General features: G+C 41.0%; 1 protein-coding gene and 1 long non-coding RNA gene across 6 annotated transcripts in view; one reads left to right on the forward strand and one right to left on the reverse strand.

Moving 5' to 3' along the window:
• Window positions 1-858: 858 nt before the first annotated feature.
• Window positions 859-1,448, forward strand: LOC125787506 (uncharacterized). Of its 4 annotated transcripts, none has more exons than XR_007429400.1 (3): window positions 859-1,138; window positions 1,224-1,322; window positions 1,373-1,448. It is a non-coding gene; the product is annotated as an uncharacterized LOC125787506 (long non-coding RNA). The 4 variants fall into 4 exon arrangements; XR_007429398.1 differs by having other exon boundaries at window positions 859-1,088; window positions 1,306-1,339; XR_007429399.1 differs by having other exon boundaries at window positions 1,224-1,255; window positions 1,323-1,406.
• Window positions 1,366-19,529, reverse strand: part of hdac11 (histone deacetylase 11) — a 49,692-nt gene continuing 31,528 nt past the window's right edge. For both annotated transcript variants that reach the window (XM_022682465.2, XM_022682464.2), the window contains 3 exons: window positions 8,469-8,565; window positions 5,209-5,387; window positions 1,366-4,923 (listed from right to left, as the gene is read on the reverse strand). In XM_022682465.2, the coding sequence (XP_022538186.1) occupies window positions 4,684-4,923; window positions 5,209-5,387; window positions 8,469-8,565 (516 nt within the window). In that variant the 3' untranslated portion in view covers window positions 1,366-4,683. The remainder of the gene's footprint in view (window positions 4,924-5,208; window positions 5,388-8,468; window positions 8,566-19,529) is intronic.

Here is a 19,529-nt window from a genome sequence, read left to right on the forward strand (position 1 = left end):
TCGGCTTAACGCGAGAGCTGAACTTGGGTTAGTGCGAGAGCTAAACTCAGGTTCACGCGAGAGCTAAACTCAGTATAATGCGAGAGCTAAACTGGGACTAGCGCGAGAGCTAAACTCAGGTTAACATGAGAGCTGAACTTGGGTTAGTGCGAGAGCTAAACTCAGGTTAACACGAGAGCTAAACTCAGTATAACGCGAGAGCTAAACTCAGTATAACGAGAGAGCTAAACTTGGGTTAACGCAAGAGATAAACTTGGGTTAGCACGAGAGCTAAACTTGGGTTAGTGCGAGAGCTAAACTCGGTATAACACGAGAGCTAAACTTGAGTTAGTGCGAGAGCTAAACTCAGGTTCACGCGAGAGCTAAACTCAGTATAACACGAGAGCTAAACTGGGACTAGCGCGAGAGCTAAACTCAGGTTAACGCGAGAGCTAAACTCGACTTAACGCGAGAGCTAAACTTGGGTTAGTGCAAGAGCTAAACTCGGTATAACGCGAGAGATAAACTTGGGTAAGCACGAGAGCTAAACTCAGGTTAACGCGAGAGCTAAACTCGGCTTAACGCGAGAGCTAAACTTGGGTTAACATGAGAGCTAAACTTGGGTTAGTGCGAGAGCTAAACTCAGGTTCACGCGAGAGCTAAACTCAGTATAACGCGAGAGCTAAACTGGGACTAGCACGAGAGCTAAACTCAGTATAACGCGAGAACTAAACTTGGACTAGCGTGAGAGCTAAACTCGGGTTAACGCAAGAGCTAAACTTGGACTAGCGTGAGAGCTAAACTCAGTATAACGCGAGAGCTAAACTTGGGTTAGTGCGAGAGCTAAACTCGGGTGAACTCTCCTCTGCGCAGCTTTAAGGGGATAAGAGCATGACCCGCGAGGAATGCACACCTGTAATTCATATTCCCTCACTTCTGGACACCTCCCAACAGATACGGGAGGATGGGTGGATGAGTGGAGGGGTGGATGAGGTGGAGGGGTGGATGAGTGGAGGGGTGGATGAGTGGAGGGGTGGATGAGGTGGATGAGTGGAGGGGTGGATGAGGTGGAGGGGTGGATGAGGTGGATGAGTGGAGGGGTGGATGAGGTGGATGAGTGGAGGGGTGGATGAGGTGGATGAGTGGAGGGGTGGATGAGGTGGATGAGGTGGATGAGTGGAGGGGTGGATGAGGTGGATGAGGTGGATGAGTGGAGGGGTGGATGAGGTGGAGGGATGGATGAGTGGAGGGGTGGATGAGGTGGAGGGGTGGATGAGTGGAGGGGTGGATGAGGTGGAGGGATGGATGAGTGGAGGGGTGGATGAGGTGGAGGGGTGGATGAGGTGGAGGGGTGGATGAGGTGGAGGGGTGGATGAGTGGAGGGGTGGATGAGGTGGAGGGGGCAGCGCTTGCTTAAGGCATGTTTAAGGGAGTTTTTTCAATGCAATAAATCATCCAAATTAGCCTCAGTCTATGAGCAGCATTACATACCCTGGACTATAATTTCCATGCATCTAGAATAAAAAACTGAAAAATGACTTTATTTTCTCAAATGCAAGGAAACGCCTCGTATTTGCTGTGTGGAGTAAATAAATATATGATGTTTGTGAAAGTGTGGAAGTCAGACATTCATTACATTACATTACATTACATTACATTACTTTACATTACATTTGGCAGACGCTTTTGTCCAAAGCGACTTACAATAGTCAAGTACAATGTAAAATAAGTTTAAAGGTAAAAACAACTTTGGATAGGGATAAAAGGAGGACAAAGGGGAATAATAGGATAGAGGAGTGAAGGAGGGGAGGAAGGAAATGAGGTTAGAAGTAGTTAGTGTGTTAGAGGTGTTAGGAGAGTAAGAGCTCTTTGAAGAGCTCAGTCTTCAGGAGTTTATTAAAGATAGTGAGAGATTCTCCTGATCTGGTAGTAGAAGGTAGTTAGTTAGAGGTGTTAGGAGAGTAAGTGCTCTTTGAAGAGCTCTGTCTTCAGGAGTTTATTAAAGATAGTGAGAGATTCTCCTGATCTGGTAGTAGAAGGTAGTTTGTTCCACCATTGGGGAACTCTGTATGAGAACAGTCTGGATTGCTTTGTGTGAATGTTTGTTTGGTAAAGCGAGGCGACGTTCATTGGAGGAGCGCAGCGGCCGGGAGGTAGCGTAAGCTCAGTTTAAATAAGATAAATAGCCCCTTTATTCCTAAATAGCACCTTATAATACCACTTCTACACTGTTAACCCGGATACGATGAATTTACTTAAGAAATTTGAGAAAACCGGTTGCCTTAAAAAAAAAGTTAGCATGAATTAAAACATCAAGTTTTAATGACAACTAAAGGGGAACTCGATTTATTTGTACAGGTTCGAATCCCGCTCATGCAGCTTTGCCATCAAGCTGCTGGCGCTCAGAGGGAGCAAAATTGGCCCTGCTCCCTCCGGGAGGGTAGATGGCGCTCTCTCCCCACATCACTCCTATGATGACTGCAGCACAGAGCGTCTGTGAGCTGATGTATCGGAACCGAGTCGCTGCGCTTTCCTCCGAGTGTTAGCGCTGTGATGCAGCATCAGCAGCAGCTCAAAAAGAGGCGGAGTCTGACTTCACATGTATCAGAGGAAGCATGTGTTAGTCTTCACCCTCCTGGTGTGTTGGGGCATCACTAGTGATAGGGGGAGTCCTAATGAGTGGGTTGGGTAATTGGCCGTGTAAAATTGGGGAAAAAATGGGAAAAATTAGAAAACTAAAACTCATTAAAAATGAAAAAGGCTCTGAATGTCTGTTCACATCCATATTCATACTGTATTATATCTTTATCCGGTTCATCATCCTGCTGTGGAAGGACAATATAAAGACTTCTAACCTCTAGAAGACGTTGGGTTCATCGGCCATGCCATGCCAATTAAGTGCAATTAATTTCCATTATTGAAGGTTTAACTGGGTCAAACCCATATAAAACCAAACCAATAAAGTGCTTAATAATTCAGAGACTGTTAAATTTAAGTTAGTTTTGTGGATTTCCACTTACTTTACTGGAGAATTGACTCGTTATCTTTCTGTTCTCTGGTCATAAACAGCTAAAACCTAATAAAACAGCTGATTTCCTAATGTCAGCTAAAGCTATATACTGTAGCAACACATATCTGACTGGATCTGAGCTAGTTTTTAATCAACTGCTTGACTTTTCCTAATTTTTTTTAATATGCTGAATAAAAACACAAACCCCACATTAGAAAAAGCTAAACCATCTAATTTAGAAAAAATATATATATAATGGGTTTTGTAACATAATCTTTTTTAAGCTAATGTACATTTTTGAGACTTTTAATAAAGTGACGTAATTCTAAAGATGTGCAAATAAGCATTGCATACCGACGTACCGAAATAAAGAAAGAACCGTCTAAAACATTCAATCATTAGTTAAAGTGACTATATATAGATAACTATACAGTAAAGCAGCACTGTATCCTGAAGAAGATTAAAGATCTCTCCTCTACATCATCTCAGACCTTTGTGTTAATGTTAATAAAGGAAAACGACAGTTCTATTAGTTCTAACAAGCCAATCAAATATCATCGTCCATCAATAATCATTCATCATCCATCCATCAATCATGCATCTATCAATCATCCATCATCCAATTATTATCTATCTTCAATCATTCATCCATCATCCATCCATCCATCATTCAACAATCAACAATCATCATCCATCATCATTAATCATCCATTATCATCAGTCATCATCCATCACCATTAATCATCAGCATCCATCCACTGTCCATTCATCCATCCATCAATAATCATCCATTATCAATGATCAATCATCCATCCATCCATTTATCCATCATTCATCCATCAACAATCAACAATCATCGTCCATCCTTCATCCAATGAACATCATCAATCATCCAACATTACTCACCCATCATTCATCATCCATCCTTCATCCATTAAACATCAATCCATCTGTAATCATCATCCATCCTCATCAATCATTAATCATCCATTATCCAGCCAATATCTATCCATCATCCATCCTTCATCCAATGAACATCATCAATCATCCAACATTACTCATCCATCATTCATCATCCATCCTTCATCCATTAAGCATCATCAATTGTCATCCATTCATCCATCCATCTTCATCCATCTTAAATCATCATCCATCCTCATCAATCATCCATCATCCATGCTTCATCCAATGAACATCATCAATCATCCATCATTACTCATCCATCATTCATCATCCATCCTTCATCCATTAAACATCATCAATTGTCATCCATTCATCCATCATCATCCATCTTAAATCATCATCCATCCTCATCAATCATCCATCATCCAGCCAATACCTATCAATCATCCATCCATCCATCCATTCATTCATCCATTTATCATATATCCATCACCTATCTTTTCATCAATCACCATCAATAATTTATCCATTAATCCATCATCTGTCCATCATCCATCCATTCATCATTATTGTGTTGTTTATGTTAATAAATGAAAACAACTCATTGTTAAACAAACCAACAAACCAATCAAATATCATCCATCTATCCATCATCCATTATCCAATATCTTCATTCATTCTTCATCGTCCATCCATCCATCATCCAATATCATCAACAACAATCATCAGCCATCTTCATCCATTAAACATCATCAATCTTCATCCATCATCATCATCATTATCAGGAAGAGTCAGATGGTGTTCAGAGTTGGGCCTGATGACACAGATTTACTCATCATGACCGGCACCATGGAAGGCCCCGCCCCCTCCATCACGTCTCCACTAATCAGGCGCTGTCTGTGCAGGTTGAGGATGGAGTCGGCGATGACGCGAGCCGTTTTCTTCTGGTAGCCTCCAGACGTCACCATGAGGATGGGGATCCCTCGTCTCCTCGCCGCCCTGAAGACAATTTCATCTCTCTTCACGATGCCCTGAGAAAAAAAGTGCAAAAAGTAAAAAATAAAGGTCATTTAATTCTAAAGTCAATTTCAAGAACTTTAAAAGTATCCTCGAGTATAGTCGCAAATAAAAAGGCCATCAAAAACATTATATTGATGAAACTGGCACTCATCAGGAAAGGAAGAGCATGAGGTTTAAATATTTGAGGGTCAAAACGAACAGTATGATATGATTGACCCAGAAAGCTCATGCATCTTTTATAATATCTGCTTTATTTTAATGCGTAATTCATTATGCTATGAGACTGGCAACCATACCTGTGGAGAAATGGCCAGACCACCGAGTGGATCTCCATCCAGAACATCTGTTCCTGCATTATAGACGATTATATCAGGTCTGATTTCATTCAGAGCTCCCTCACAGTGCAAATCCACTTTTTGTAGATATTCCGTATCCTCTGTACCCCAATCCAGCTCCACCTTCCTCTTAATAGCCCCTAAAAACAGCCCAAAAATAAATTATAATTAGTCTTTCAGCTCATAAACTGCAGATAAACATCCAAATAGACTGATAAATCACTGTACTGATCATATCTGTGTTACTGAACTCTACTAAAGCCTGAGTAGACTGATAAATCTACTCTTTATTAATCTCAGTGTTATTCAACTCTATTAAAGCATGAGTAGACTGATAAATCTACTCTTTATTAATCTCAGTGTTATTCAACTACTAAAGCATGAGTAGACTGATAAATCTACTCTTTATTAATCTCAATTTTATTCAACTCTACTAAAGCATGAGTAGACTGATAAATCTACTCTTTATTAATCTGTGTTTTACTGAACTCTACTAAAGCATGAGTAGACTGATAAATCTCTGTACTGATCAGATATGTATTAATCTCAGTGCTAATAAACTCTACTAAAGCATGAGTAGACTGATAAATCACTGTACTGATCAGTAATTTATTAATCGCAGTGTTACTGAATTTTACTAAAGCATGAGTAGACTGATAAATATACTCTTTATTAATCTCAGTGTTATTCAACTCTACTAAAGCATGAGTAGACTGATAAATCACTGTACTGGTCAGTTATTTATTAATCTCAGTGTTTTACCGAACTCTACTAAAGCATGAGTAGACTGATAAATCACTGTATTGATCAGATATTTATTAATCTCAGCGTTACTAAACTCTACTAAAGCATGAGTAGACTGATAAATCACTGGAGTAATGTATAGCAATATGCTCAGTACCAGAATTGGGTTTTTTGAAAATAAAATTTGTATTTTATCGTCAAAAATCATTATAAACGTCACAGTAATAAGTAGTAAAGCTAGTTGTAGCCTCTCAGTTGCTTCCTGTGCACCGCCTAAATTTACCCAAGCCCTGTATAAAGGGAAGGAAACGGAGGAACAATGCCATGCTCTTTTTTTAGACACTTTTAAGACCTAATTAGTCCCCTGTGCTTTTAACTGCAGATGAAGACACCTCGTCCCCCCGCCCTCCTCCTCCACTCTTACCGAGGGTCTGAAAAAGCTCGACACTCTGTCTCTGAACACAGTGAAATGTCACTGAGAGAAAAATGAAGAGAAACAATGAGAAACGAGGCTCAGCGTTTCTTATCTTAGCGGCCCAGGCTGTACCTTCAAATGAATATGTAGGATTGACACACAAATTCATATAATACAGCTTTTGTTTAGAAACTTCAAAAGTGCAGAGACACACCTTTCCTCCGTTCTGACAGAACGACCCTACCAAATTCATCACGAAGAAGACGTACGACGACACGTCAAATACACGCTGCTACTGCAAGACCTGTACAGCTCTGAATAAAAAAATTAATAAAGCACTTCAAAATAATCAGTTTCTCTGATTTTGCTATTTATAGGTTTATGTTTGAGTAAAATGAACATTGTTGTTTTATTCTATAAACTACAGACAACATTTCTCCCAAATTCCAACCAAAAATATTGTAATTTAGAGCATTTATTTACAGAAAATGAGAAAAGGATGCAGAGCTTTCAGACCTCAAATAATGCAAAGAAAACAAGTTCATATTCATAAAGAGTTTTTAAGAGTTCAGAAATAATCAATATTTGGTGGAATAATCCTGGTTGGTTTTTAATCACAGTTTTTAATTTCATGCATCTTGGCATCATGTTCTCCTCCACCAGTCTTACACACTGCTTTTGGATAACTTTATGCTGCTTTACTCCTGGTGTAAAAATTCAAGCAGTTCAGTTTGGTGGTTTGATGGTTTGTGATCATCCATCTTCCTCTTGATTATATTCCAGAGGTTTTCAATTTGATAAAATCAAAGAAAATCATAATTTTTAAGTTTTATTTTTATCCAGAGTTGTGTATCTCCTGAAGTAAAGTAGTGAAGGAGGTGATGAGGAGGACATGCTGAGGCTGCACAACACTGCCCCCTGCAGGAGAGCAACAGATTTACCTCATACTTCTATACACAAGCTTTAGGATTCTCTCTCTCTCTCTCTCTCTCTCTTTGTGTCTGTCTCTCTCTGTCTATCTTAAGATTCTCTATCCATCTGTCTCTCTTTCTCATTCGTTCTCAAGATTCAAGATTGCTCTCCATCTCCCTCTCTCTGCTCCCTCTATACATCTCTCTCTCTGTATCTCTCTAGCTTTCTTTTTCTCTTGCTCTTAAGATTTAAGATTCATTCTCTCCCTGTATCTCTTTCTCATATCTCTCTATCACTCTCCATCTTTCCCTCTCTCTCTTATCTCTTTCCTCTCCATCTCTCACTCTCTCTCTTTTCTCTCCATATGATTCAAGAATCTCTCTCTCTCTCTCTTTCTCATCTCTCACTCTCCATCTCTCGCTCTCTTTCACTTTCATCTCCATCTCTCTCAATCTCTCTCTCTTTCTCTTGTTCGCATGATTCAAGATTCTTTCTCTCTCTCATGCTCTCTCCCTTCTTCTCTCAATCTCTCTTTTTATCTGTCTTTTCTCTCATCTCTCTTTACCTCCCCCCTATTTCTTACCGTTTCTCCCCATATTTTCCTCTCTCTCTCATCTCATGCTTTCCATCTTTCACTCTATCTCTCTTTCCTCTCTTTCAAAATTCTCTCTCATGCGCTCTCTCTCTTTCTCTCTCTCTCAATCTCTCCCTCTCTCATGATTTAAGTTACTCTCTATCTCTCTCTTTTTATTTTCTCTCCCTCCCTTAATCTCTTCCTCTGTCTTGTTCTCACGATTTAAGATTCTCTCTCTCTCCTTCTCTCTCATCTCTAACCATCTCTCCCCATCTTTCTCTCTCTCTCTCTTATCTCTTGCTTTCCATCTCTCACTCTACCTCTCTTTTCTCTCCATCTCCCTATGTCTCCTTTTCTCAAGATTCAAGTTACTCTCTATCTCTCTTTATCCCTCTTTTCTCTCTCTCTCTCTCTCTCTCTCTCTCTCTCTGTTGCTGGAGGAGGTTAGTAATAATAATGAGTGTTGGGTTGTTTCTCGTATCTCAGCAGTAGAGTGGAGTTATCTCCTGATAATTGCTTTGTGTGATGTGATTGGATGTGATTGGAGATGGAGGTTGTGATCACTCCTCCACTCACTCTTGGCGTATCCATCCCCCGGATAGATGTAGCGATTATACACATCCATTATGTAAACGCGTCTGTCGTCCAGGAAATCCCTTTCATGTCCGTTTCCCTGGAAAATAAGGGAGCAGATCAGAGAGCATGAAATCAGATGAGCAGTGGTGGAGGAGTGGATAACAATACCGCTAGAAACACGCTTCATTTTTACACTTCCTTAAAATGACTAAAGCCTGCTAGAGTAGATAAACAAGATGCTTCAGTAAATTTATAATATCTCACTCACATTCAGCAAACACTACGCTGAGTTTTCAATTCCACCTTAAATTCCACCTTAAATGAACTGAACACTTAGTAATAAAGACGATGTGGTGAAACAGTCAAGCATAATGATCTGAGACATTTTGATAAGAACATCAGGCAGGTATTGTGAGATGTTTTCCATGTGTTCTTTAGAAATAATCTACTAAAACTAGTTTTAAAAGAACCAATATTATATATTATAATTTTACGTTTAAGAATAATAACACATTTTATTTATATAGCATTTTTCAAGATTTTCCAAGGCACTTTACATAAAAGAAAAACAACAGGCATAAAGCACAAAGTAAAAATTATTATTAAAAACAATAATACAAGATATAATCATTTAAAATTGAACATAAAAGTAGAAATATAGAAGGCTTTAAACAAATGACAAGTATTGATGTGATGCAGACCATTTGGCTGGTTATAAAATAAAGGAATTTTAAAGCTCACCACATGCCACTACACTGCAGAAATCCATTGGCAAAAACTAGGAAAAATGTATGCAAAAGCAACAAAAACAATCTGCCAATGGAGGACAAGTTAAAAAAGCTAAATAAAATTGTTCACTGCAAAAAATAGCAAAATCTTAGAAAGTCAAATAATCTGATTTCAAGTCAATAAATCATAATTTTATTTTCTCTGATAAGATTTTATTGTCTAAAAATTGTCTGTTTAAGATTTAAAATCAGTGTGTTTTGCTTGATTTAAGTCTTTGAGTTATTATTGCTTTTTTTTTTTAAGAAATTAGCTTACCCCACTGGCAGATTGTTTGATATTATACAACAGTATGCCTTTAGAGGTAGGTCAGAGGTGGTCTTTGTAACGGCAGGTAGTGAGGAGTGACGCACGCCGAGTAGAATGTACTCACAGGTTTATTTACAGACAGGCAAGCAAATGCAGCTAACAGTATAGCCAGGTAAACAAAGATCTCACCAAAGACAGAAGACGTAGTCGTATAAACAGTCCGAGTTCGTAACCGAGAAACAGTCCAACCAAACATCAAATCCAATAAGGGCAAAACAAAAGACATTAACCGGTAATCCGAAAACAGGGTCGTAACGAGAAGGCAATAACAAAGAACAGGAAGAAACCGCTTAGTACGCAACATAAGTCGACAATACCTCGCGAAGATACATTACACAGTGCGACCTTAAATACAGAAAAACAGAGAGCATAACCCGGATCTTCCTCAGAACACAGGTGAGTCTGAGCGCCGGAGCGTAACGTGATTGGGCGACGGCGAGCGACTGACGGTGACGTCATAACCCAAAGGATTCTGGGGAGTGGAGTCCAGAGGTGTGGAAGGAGAGTCAGGCTGCGTGACAGTACTCCCCCCCAAAGAGTCCGAAACGGTTGACGGATGAGGACGACACAAGGGAACCGCTCCCCCACACTCAGTGGAGACCCGGACAGGTGGCCTGGCAGCGGGAACATAGTGGACAGGAGCCCTGGATCTGGGACGACCCCTCCTGGAGCCGCGGATGGAACTGAAGGATCGGACAGAGCCAGCACTCCCGCGTCTACCCCTTCTAGGACCTGGAGACTCTCTCCTAGGACGACCTCTGGGGCGTGGTGCCGGACGAGACGGATGAGACCGGTGGAAGTCTTCCACCATTAAGGGATCCAGGACATCAGCCACTGGGACCCAACTTCGCTCCTCTGGTCCGTAACCCTTCCAGTCCACAAGATATTCCAGGGCCCCCCTTCTTCTCCTGGAGTCCAACAAACGTTCCACCGCATACACAGGACCACCCTCCATATCCATAGGTGGGGGAGGAGGTGACCCAAGCGAAGTCTCATCCAGAGGACCAGGGATAACCGGCTTTAACAAGGAGACATGAAATGAAGGACATACACGATAGTGAGAAGGTATATCAAGACGGTAGGTAACCTCATTAATTTTCTTAATGATTTTGAAAGGGCCAATATACTTAACTGAAAGCTTTTTATTGCCATCAGACAGCCGGAAATCCCTGGTAGATAGCCAAACTCTATCTCCTGGAGAGTAAAGGGGGGTCTCACGACGTAGGCGGTCCGCTTGTTGTTTTTGCCGTTCTAAGACTGCCTCAATACGTCTGTGAGTCTCCTCCCACACTTCCTCGCTCCGACGCATCCAATCATCAACAGCGGGGATGTTAGAGGGTTCGGCTGACCAGGGCATGAGAGGTGGTTGGTAACCTAAACAGCATTGAAAAGGAGTTAACTTGGTAGTAGAACTGATGAGCGAATTCTGAGCAATTTCTGCCCAGGGGAGATATTTGGCCCAGTCATGGAAATTATTATAACAATATATTCTTAGGAATTTACCCAGTTCTTGATTCATCCTCTCACATTGGCCGTTGCTCTGAGGATGATAACCTGAAGAAAGACTGACAGAAATTCCTAACCTATTCATAAAGGCTGACCAGACTTGGGAAATAAACTGAGGTCCACGATCAGAAACTATATCTTCAGGAATTCCAAAAATGCGAAAAACATGATTAAATAGAGCTTCAGCAGCTTCCAACGCTGTGGGTAGTTTACTAAACGGAATGAACCTGACACCACGAGAAAAACGATCAACCACAGTCATTATAACAGTTTGACCTAAAGAAACAGGAAGGTCGGTAACAAAATCGACAGCTAAATGAGACCAGGGTCTGGCTGGGATAGGTAAGGGCATTAATTTGCCTGCCGGTAGAGTACGCGGAACTTTACTCTGAGCACAAACGGTGCAAGAGGACACAAAATTGTGAACATCTAGACGCATTTTTTCCCACCAAAAACGATTTTCTAATAACTGAAAAGTACGTGTTTCACCCGGATGACCTGACGAAGGGGAGGTATGAGCCCAAGCAATGAGTCTGGCTCTGCATTGATCTGGTACGTAGGTGCGGTCTGGTGGGCATGTTTCAGGGGGAGGAGTTATTGAGTTAACTCGATCAATTTCTTCCGAGATCTCCCATCTAATAGGAGCCAAAATAATCTCTGGTTTTATGATGGGTGTAAGTTCTGGACCTTCTATCCCATTATCTTCAAAAATGCGGGAGAGAGCGTCAGCCTTTGTATTTCTGGAACCTGGTCTATACGTCACTACAAACTCAAAACGTGCAAAAACAAAGACCAGCGTGCTTGACGTGAATTCATAGTTTTCATGGATCGCATATACTCTAGATTTCTGTGATCAGTGATGACAACGAATGGATGTAACGCTCCCTCTAACCAATGCCTCCATTCCTCCAATGCTAGCTTGATGGCCAAAAGTTCACGATCCCCTATACCATAATTGCGCTCAGCTGGGGAGAGTTTGTGGGAAAAATAGGCTACTGGATGTAGTTTACTAGGGGAGCCTAAACGCTGAGAGAGAACAGCACCTACTCCTACACTGGATGCGTCTACTTCCACAACGAACGGTTCTTTAGGATCTGGGTGTTTTAAAAGAGGGGCTGTAGTGAACACCCTCTTAAGAGTAGTAAAGGCATTGACAGCAGATTCGGACCAAATCAGAGTTCTGGTATTGCGTTTTAGCAGATTGGTGAGTGGGGCTGCAATAGAACTGTAACTGCGAATAAATCGTCTGTAGAAATTAGCGAAGCCTAGAAATCTCTGTAGTTCCTTAACTGACTTAGGTTGGGGCCAATCAACAACCGCTTGAACCTTCTTTTCATCCATGGAAACGCCCTGATCGCTGATCACATACCCTAAAAAGGTTACAGTAGACCTGTGAAATTCACATTTCTCAGCTTTCACAAAAAGCTGGTTCTGAAGAAGGCGGGTTAGGACTGCTCGTACATGAGAGACATGAGAAGACATATCAGTGGAGTAGATCAGAATGTCGTCTATAAATGCAATGACAAATTTGCCCAGCATGTCACGCAACACATCATTGATAAATGATTGAAAAACAGAAGGTGCATTTTTGAGGCCAAAAGGCATAACTTGGTACTCATAGTGCCCTCTAGTGGTAAAAAAGGCCGTCTTCCATTCATCTCCCTCTCTGATCCTTACCAAGTTGTACGCACTGCGAAGGTCTAACTTCGTAAAAACAGAAGCTCCACGCAATTGTTCAAGAGCGACAGGTACTAAAGGAAGAGGATATGGGTTGGTCTTTGTTACAGCGTTAAGTTGTCGATAATCTATACAGGGACGGAGACCACCATCCTTCTTTTTAACAAAGAAAAAGGGAGCAGCAACAGGGGAAGTAGAGTGGCGAATAAAACCCTGTGTTAGAGCCTCCTGCACATATTCTTCCATAGCTCTTTCCTCAGTTTGGGTAAGCGGATATATACGTGACTTAGGGGGTATCTGGTTATCAATTAGTTCAATAGCACAATCATAGGAACGATGAGGAGGAAGCTGGGTAGCACGAGTTTTACTGAAAACTTCACATAAATCTTGATAGACAGGAGGAATCTGTGCAAGAGACTCTGGCTCTGGACTCTCAACAGAAGTGGATTGGAGTTTAACCTTAGGAACCTTCAAACAATGCTTCATACAATAGGATGACCAGGAAGTAATTTCCTTGTTAGACCAGGTAATCATAGGATCGTGCTTTCTTAACCATGGAAGTCCTAAAATTATTTGATATCGAGTGTCTTTCATAACAAAAAACCTGATCTCCTCAGAATGCAGTGCGCTGACGCTCATCTTGACAGGTTTGGTGGTGCTGGTGATGCTTCCTTGTCCGACTGGGGTCCCATCCACAGCAGACAGTTTTATGGGATCCTCCAGGTTCTCTAATGAGATCAGGAGTTGTCTAGCCAGCTGCTCATGAATAAAGTTTCCCTCGGCGCCGGAATCTATCAGAGCTGGGAACACAAAAGAAGAAGACTGGCAGAACAGTATTACAGAGATTATAAAAGATCTGGAAAACATGTCAGGATTGAGTCTGCTTACCCTTGTAGCGTGTGGAATCCGAGGGGTTTCCACACGCTTTCCCGAGCTAGTGGCAGGTGGTTCGTATGGACGGTCCGGGTTGCCACGGAAACCATGGGAGAGCCCACCGTGGGACGAACCGGAAGTTTCTTCTTGGCGTTTAGCTCGAGAGGGGCATATTTGGCAGTTACTCAACACATGACCAGCTCCGCCACAATAGAAACACAATCCAGCTTGAAATCGTCGCAAACGTTCCTCTCTGGACAATCGAGTAGCATCCACTTGCATAGGTTCCTCGTTGCTGTGACTGGAGACCACTGATCGAGTTGATGCAGAAACACGTGACACATATCCCGACATGCGTGGAGTAGTAGTTTTACGATTCATTACAGCGCCTTGTTTCAATTGATCCAGTCTAATGGCCAGAGAAATAAGTTCATCCAAGGGAAGTCCATCATCCTTACAGGCTAATTCAGCTAATACATCAGCCCTGAGCCCATTGCGAAACATGACCCGTAAAGCCGGTTCATTCCACCCACTACCAGCAGCCAGTGTACGGAATTCTAAAGCATAATCAGACACAGAACGATTTTCCTGACGTAATTTAACCAATAACTCCCCCTGAGATTGACCATAATGAGGGTGATCAAAAACTAACTTAAACTCCTTGAGAAAGTGTTCGTATGTAGCTCTCTCCATACTAGGCCAAACAGCAGTAGCCCATTCTAGGGCTTTACCGGTGAGACGCGAAATAAAAAATGAAATTCGCGCTGAATCGGAACCAACCGCAGAATTAGCAAAAAATAGCGATATTTGTAACAAAAAACCCCTACAAGAATCCGGAGCACCATCATATTTATCAGGTTTACTCACCGGAAAAGCGGTTGCTGGCTGGGTGAAAGAGCTAACCGGAGGCGAGCTAGCAGAAGCTAAGCTAACGGGGTTAGCCACGCTCAGCTGGGCGAGCTGAGCAGCAATACCCTGGAGGCTAGTGGTAATCTGAGCTAGCTGGGAGTGTTGTTCCGACTGCTGAGTACTAAGAGCAGTAACCGTGTGAGTAATGCTCTCAAAAAGCTGGCTATGCTGCTCGAGAACCCTCCCCTGATTCCCGACTGCCTGCTGTAGGTTATTAAACTCAGCCATCGCTCTTTTATAAGGCGAGGTATTATGTAACGGCAGGTAGTGAGGAGTGACGCACGCCGAGTAGAATGTACTCACAGGTTTATTTACAGACAGGCAAGCAAATGCAGCTAACAGTATAGCCAGGTAAACAAAGATCTCACCAAAGACAGAAGACGTAGTCGTATAAACAGTCCGAGTTCGTAACCGAGAAACAGTCCAACCAAACATCAAATCCAATAAGGGCAAAACAAAAGACATTAACCGGTAATCCGAAAACAGGGTCGTAACGAGAAGGCAATAACAAAGAACAGGAAGAAACCGCTTAGTACGCAACATAAGTCGACAATACCTCGCGAAGATACATTACACAGTGCGACCTTAAATACAGAAAAACAGAGAGCATAACCCGGATCTTCCTCAGAACACAGGTGAGTCTGAGCGCCGGAGCGTAACGTGATTGGGCGACGGCGAGCGACTGACGGTGACGTCATAACCCAAAGGATTCTGGGGAGTGGAGTCCAGAGGTGTGGAAGGAGAGTCAGGCTGCGTGACAGTCTTAATGTTGTGGCTGATCAGTGTAAGCATGAAAGTGGACATTTCTCTAAAAGTTATTGCTTCTGGAATTTTTGAGAGTACTTTACCATGTACTTTTCATGAATTCTATTGGTTTATTATATGTCTTGTTAAATATATCATATGGAAAACAAGGACAAGAATGATCTACAGTTCGATCCATCTACAGTTTGTACCAGATAAGACTATTTTTAAAAATATTATCACCTACTTAAAAAAAAAAGATCTATGGACATTATTTAAAAAAAAATGATGTGCTATGGAACTCCTTACATTTTCCCTAATTTAAACAAAATAATAAAGAAACTATACATAAACTAGATTTAGAAGTGTGTAATGAATGTGAATGACAATGTCTTGATAAATTTTCACTTTGTAATTGTTTAAAATTTCCAATAAAGTTTTTTGGAGAAAGAAAATTAAGCATTTTCCTCAATTACGCTACATAAAATAAAATCCTGTTTACTCTTACTCATTATAAAAGCTAAAACCTGGTGCTGGATAAGGCTGTATAATCTGAGCTGATGATAAATGGCTTTATGATCAGAGGTAGAGGCCGTACAGCCAGTTTGTTGCGGCAGCTTTATTTCTCTCGCTCTGATTTTAATTACTCTCTGCTGTTTAGTGAACTGTATGAACTGTATAAACTCTGCCACGAGCGGAGAAAAGCACATTTACTATAACACTGCGGCCGGACCGGGTTTAGATGGGTTTTTTTTTTTTTTTTTATAATTTTATTTCTAATTTTTTCCCATTTTCTCCCCCAATTTACACGGCCAATTACCCAACCCATTCATTAGGACTCCCCCTATCACTAGTGATACCTCAACACACCAGGAGGGTGAAGACTAGCACATGCTTCCTCCGATACATGTGAAGTCAGCCACCGCTTCTTTTCGAGCTGCTGCTGATGCAGCATTACCGAGCAGCCAGCGCGCTCGGAGGAAAGCACAGCGGCTCGGCTCCAGTACATCAGCTCACAGACGCCCTGTGCTGCAGACATCCCCGTAGGAGTGATGTGGGGAGAGAGCGCCATCTACCACCCAGAGGGAGCAGGGCCAATTTTGCTCCCTCTGAGCGCCGGCAGCTTGATGGGAAAGCTGCATGAGCTGGGGTTCGAACCGGCGACCTCCTGCTCATAGTGGCAGCGCTTTAGACCGCTGGACCACTCGGCGCCCTAGATGGGTTTTAACCCTTTCATGCATAGAGGTCACTACAGTGTACAGCTGTTTAAAAAATTTTTTTCTTTAAATATGCTTGCAATTTTGGGCACTGCTGCATATAGTCCACTGTAGTGGAAGCTATTGCATCATCCTATACAAAAAAATCCCATTGGTTGGTCATTGTAATGGGAAAAAGAAGTCAATGAAATCAAGATGGCCGGCAGACAGGGAAAACCACCAAACACCTTGGCTATTTTTGTTTCTACCTTTTATAAAATTATATCACTGCAGGTAAAAAAATATATAATTACATCAAGTAACATCTAAGGTGACATTATGTAAAGATTTTCGAAATTTTGATTTTATATTTGAGGGAATTGTAGATTAATCATCTGTCCACTTAATTGTACATCATGCATCATTAGCTATTTTTCAACTTTTATGCAATGTCAATTACTTCCAGTGTTGTTTTTAAAATAATTCATATTGTTTAATGTTTTGGCTGTAAATCAACTTCTTCAATTGAGGAATGTCTGCCAGTACAGACAGTTGCAAGCAGAGAAGTAGGGTCAAGCAGTGATAGTGAAGGTGAGTCTGGAAATGTTACTGAGGGAGTTGAGGCTGAGGAACGGAGATGAAGGAGATGAGGCTGTTGAAACTAAGGGCACCCCAATATCCAGTATGCCTCTGGAAACCACTGGCCCCAGCTCAAGAAAGTATAAAATGCCAGCACACGAAGAACCAAGTACATCTGCATGCAGTGTCTTGTAGCTTTGTGCCCTGTATGCTTTGGCAACCATCATAGAAAATAGTCTCAGAAATTAGCAACAAGCATGATTTGACAGGAAATATGATACATGCTATAAAATACTATAAGAGAATATGCTCACTTAACAGTTCAGAGACTTGACAAGAATACAGTATGATAATACCAGTCACAATCAAGATTCTATAAGGTTCTACGGTTCAGAGACATTTTCTTGTGTCACAATATCCTCCTCAGTTCCACTATTCCAACAGAATACCATATTACAACTGTATAACTGAATTACATTTGTGTTTTTTTTACAACAAAAAAATGCATGAAGTACACTTGAGTGGACAGATAAATATTTCTTTATCGAATAAAGATAGAATATATATTTTTTCAAACCTTGTTTTACATCCCTAAGGATGTATAAAAACACTTAGAAAAAAAATCCTGACTGAGTTTATTATAATTCATGCATGAGAGGGTTAATGGACTAGTTTTAGTCAAAAATCTGAAGAAAATCCTAAAAACATTTTTGCCATTATACTGTGTATTACACTGTACACTGCCTGGCCAAAAAAAAAGATTTAACTAAGCAAATATTTCAGAGCCTCCCATTGGATAATAATTACTGCATGCGTAATTATTGTGTTTCTTCTGGCAACAAGTTACGGTATTTAACCCTAACTGATGCAGGGAGTAGCTTCTCATTTGTTCAACAACCGTGTGCAAAAACTCATCCTGTGTTCATGGAAGGATTGCGTTCTTCTGTTTTAGAAGAGTCAAATTATTGGCATAAATCAATAATGCAGAGAAAACATCAAGACAAGAAAAAAACAACAAGAACAACTGAAACTACGTTTGGTGAAATCGTACAAAAGATAGCAAACGGCACTAGAACTCGAACACTGGTTAATAGTGAAAGTAAGAGCTTTACCACTCGCACACAATGCACTGAAGGGAACTCGAGGCTCGAGGGTTTAAACAGCTGTGAAGCTTTAAGAAAAGCTTTTATCAATGGGGGAAACCAGCTTTAAAAACAGCTCACTCACTCCCACTGTCTCGCTCTCTTGCTCACTCGCGCTGACTCTCGCTGTCTCTCGCGCTTACTCCCATTGTCTCTTTGTCTCCTTTATTCATGCTGTTTCTCACTCATTCTTGCTGTCTCTCACTTGCTAGCACTGTCTTTCGCTCTCGCTCACTTATTCCTGCTGTTTCTCACTCTTGCTCACTCTCACCTTCTCCCATTCACTCATGCTGTCTCTTGTTCTCTTGTGCTGTCTCTCGCTCTCACTCGCGCACTCTATAAGGATCTATTCTGTTATTCTATTCTATTATTTAGTGTGACTTTAGTGTCACACTACAGTTTTATTACAGTCTTCTTCTCAAAAATACAGGAAACTAGCAGCTATGACTACCTGAATATACTGTAAGTTAAGTTAAGTACTTTTTAGTTTTTTTTAGTTTTTTAGTTTTACTTTTTTTAAGGCAGCTGGTTTGCTATGGAGTGAATTTTGTGCCAAAAGTTTTACGTAAAAAAATAAAATCCACAATCAAAATTTTAAGAATCAAAAGTAAAACATGTATGTTGCAAATTCAAAAGAGAAAAAATATATATCAAATATATATATTTAAATATATTTGGTTATTTTATTATTCTTTGCACTTATTTGAAAATTATTTTAGTTTGGATTTTGCCAGTCTTTGCTTTCATTTTTGGATTTTTTTGGATTTTCTGTGGATTTTTGTGGATTTTGCTGCTAAAGACTTTTGCTTCTGGAATCTCTCCTTTGCTTCTGCTTCATTTTTTTGGTTCTGATTTTTGGCACACTTTTCACGGGTGGGCGGGGCTTAGAAGAAGGCGTTCCCCTTTAATCTCTATTGGTCACCTACCCTGAACCCTCGTCTGAGACAGACCACGCCCACCCCGCCAGCTTCAAGCGCTCTTCCAAACATGGCGGAGCGAACGGGGTTCAGCTCACAGCAGCACCAGCAGGTACTTTTCCAATTAAATTTCATACAGACGTTATGTTTAATGTTATATTTATTTTTGAAGTAAGTGTTTAACTCTATTAAGATGCTCATGTTAGCGGGGTGTGCTAAATATCCATGCTTAAATTATACTAGTTAGTTAGTGAACACTAACCTACCTAGTCAGTGAGTTAGCTAGTTTACCTAGGTCATCTGGTCAGTGAGTTAGTGGGTTAGCTAAGCTAGTTAGGTTACCTAGTCAGTGAGTTAGCTAGTTAACCGTAATCAGCACTTACTTGGCTTTACCCTGGGGCATAATAACTAGCTTAGCTAACC

The sequence above is a fragment of the Astyanax mexicanus genome, chromosome 24 (genome assembly GCF_023375975.1).
Source record: "Astyanax mexicanus isolate ESR-SI-001 chromosome 24, AstMex3_surface, whole genome shotgun sequence".
Classification (NCBI taxonomy): Eukaryota; Metazoa; Chordata; class Actinopteri; order Characiformes; family Acestrorhamphidae; genus Astyanax; species Astyanax mexicanus.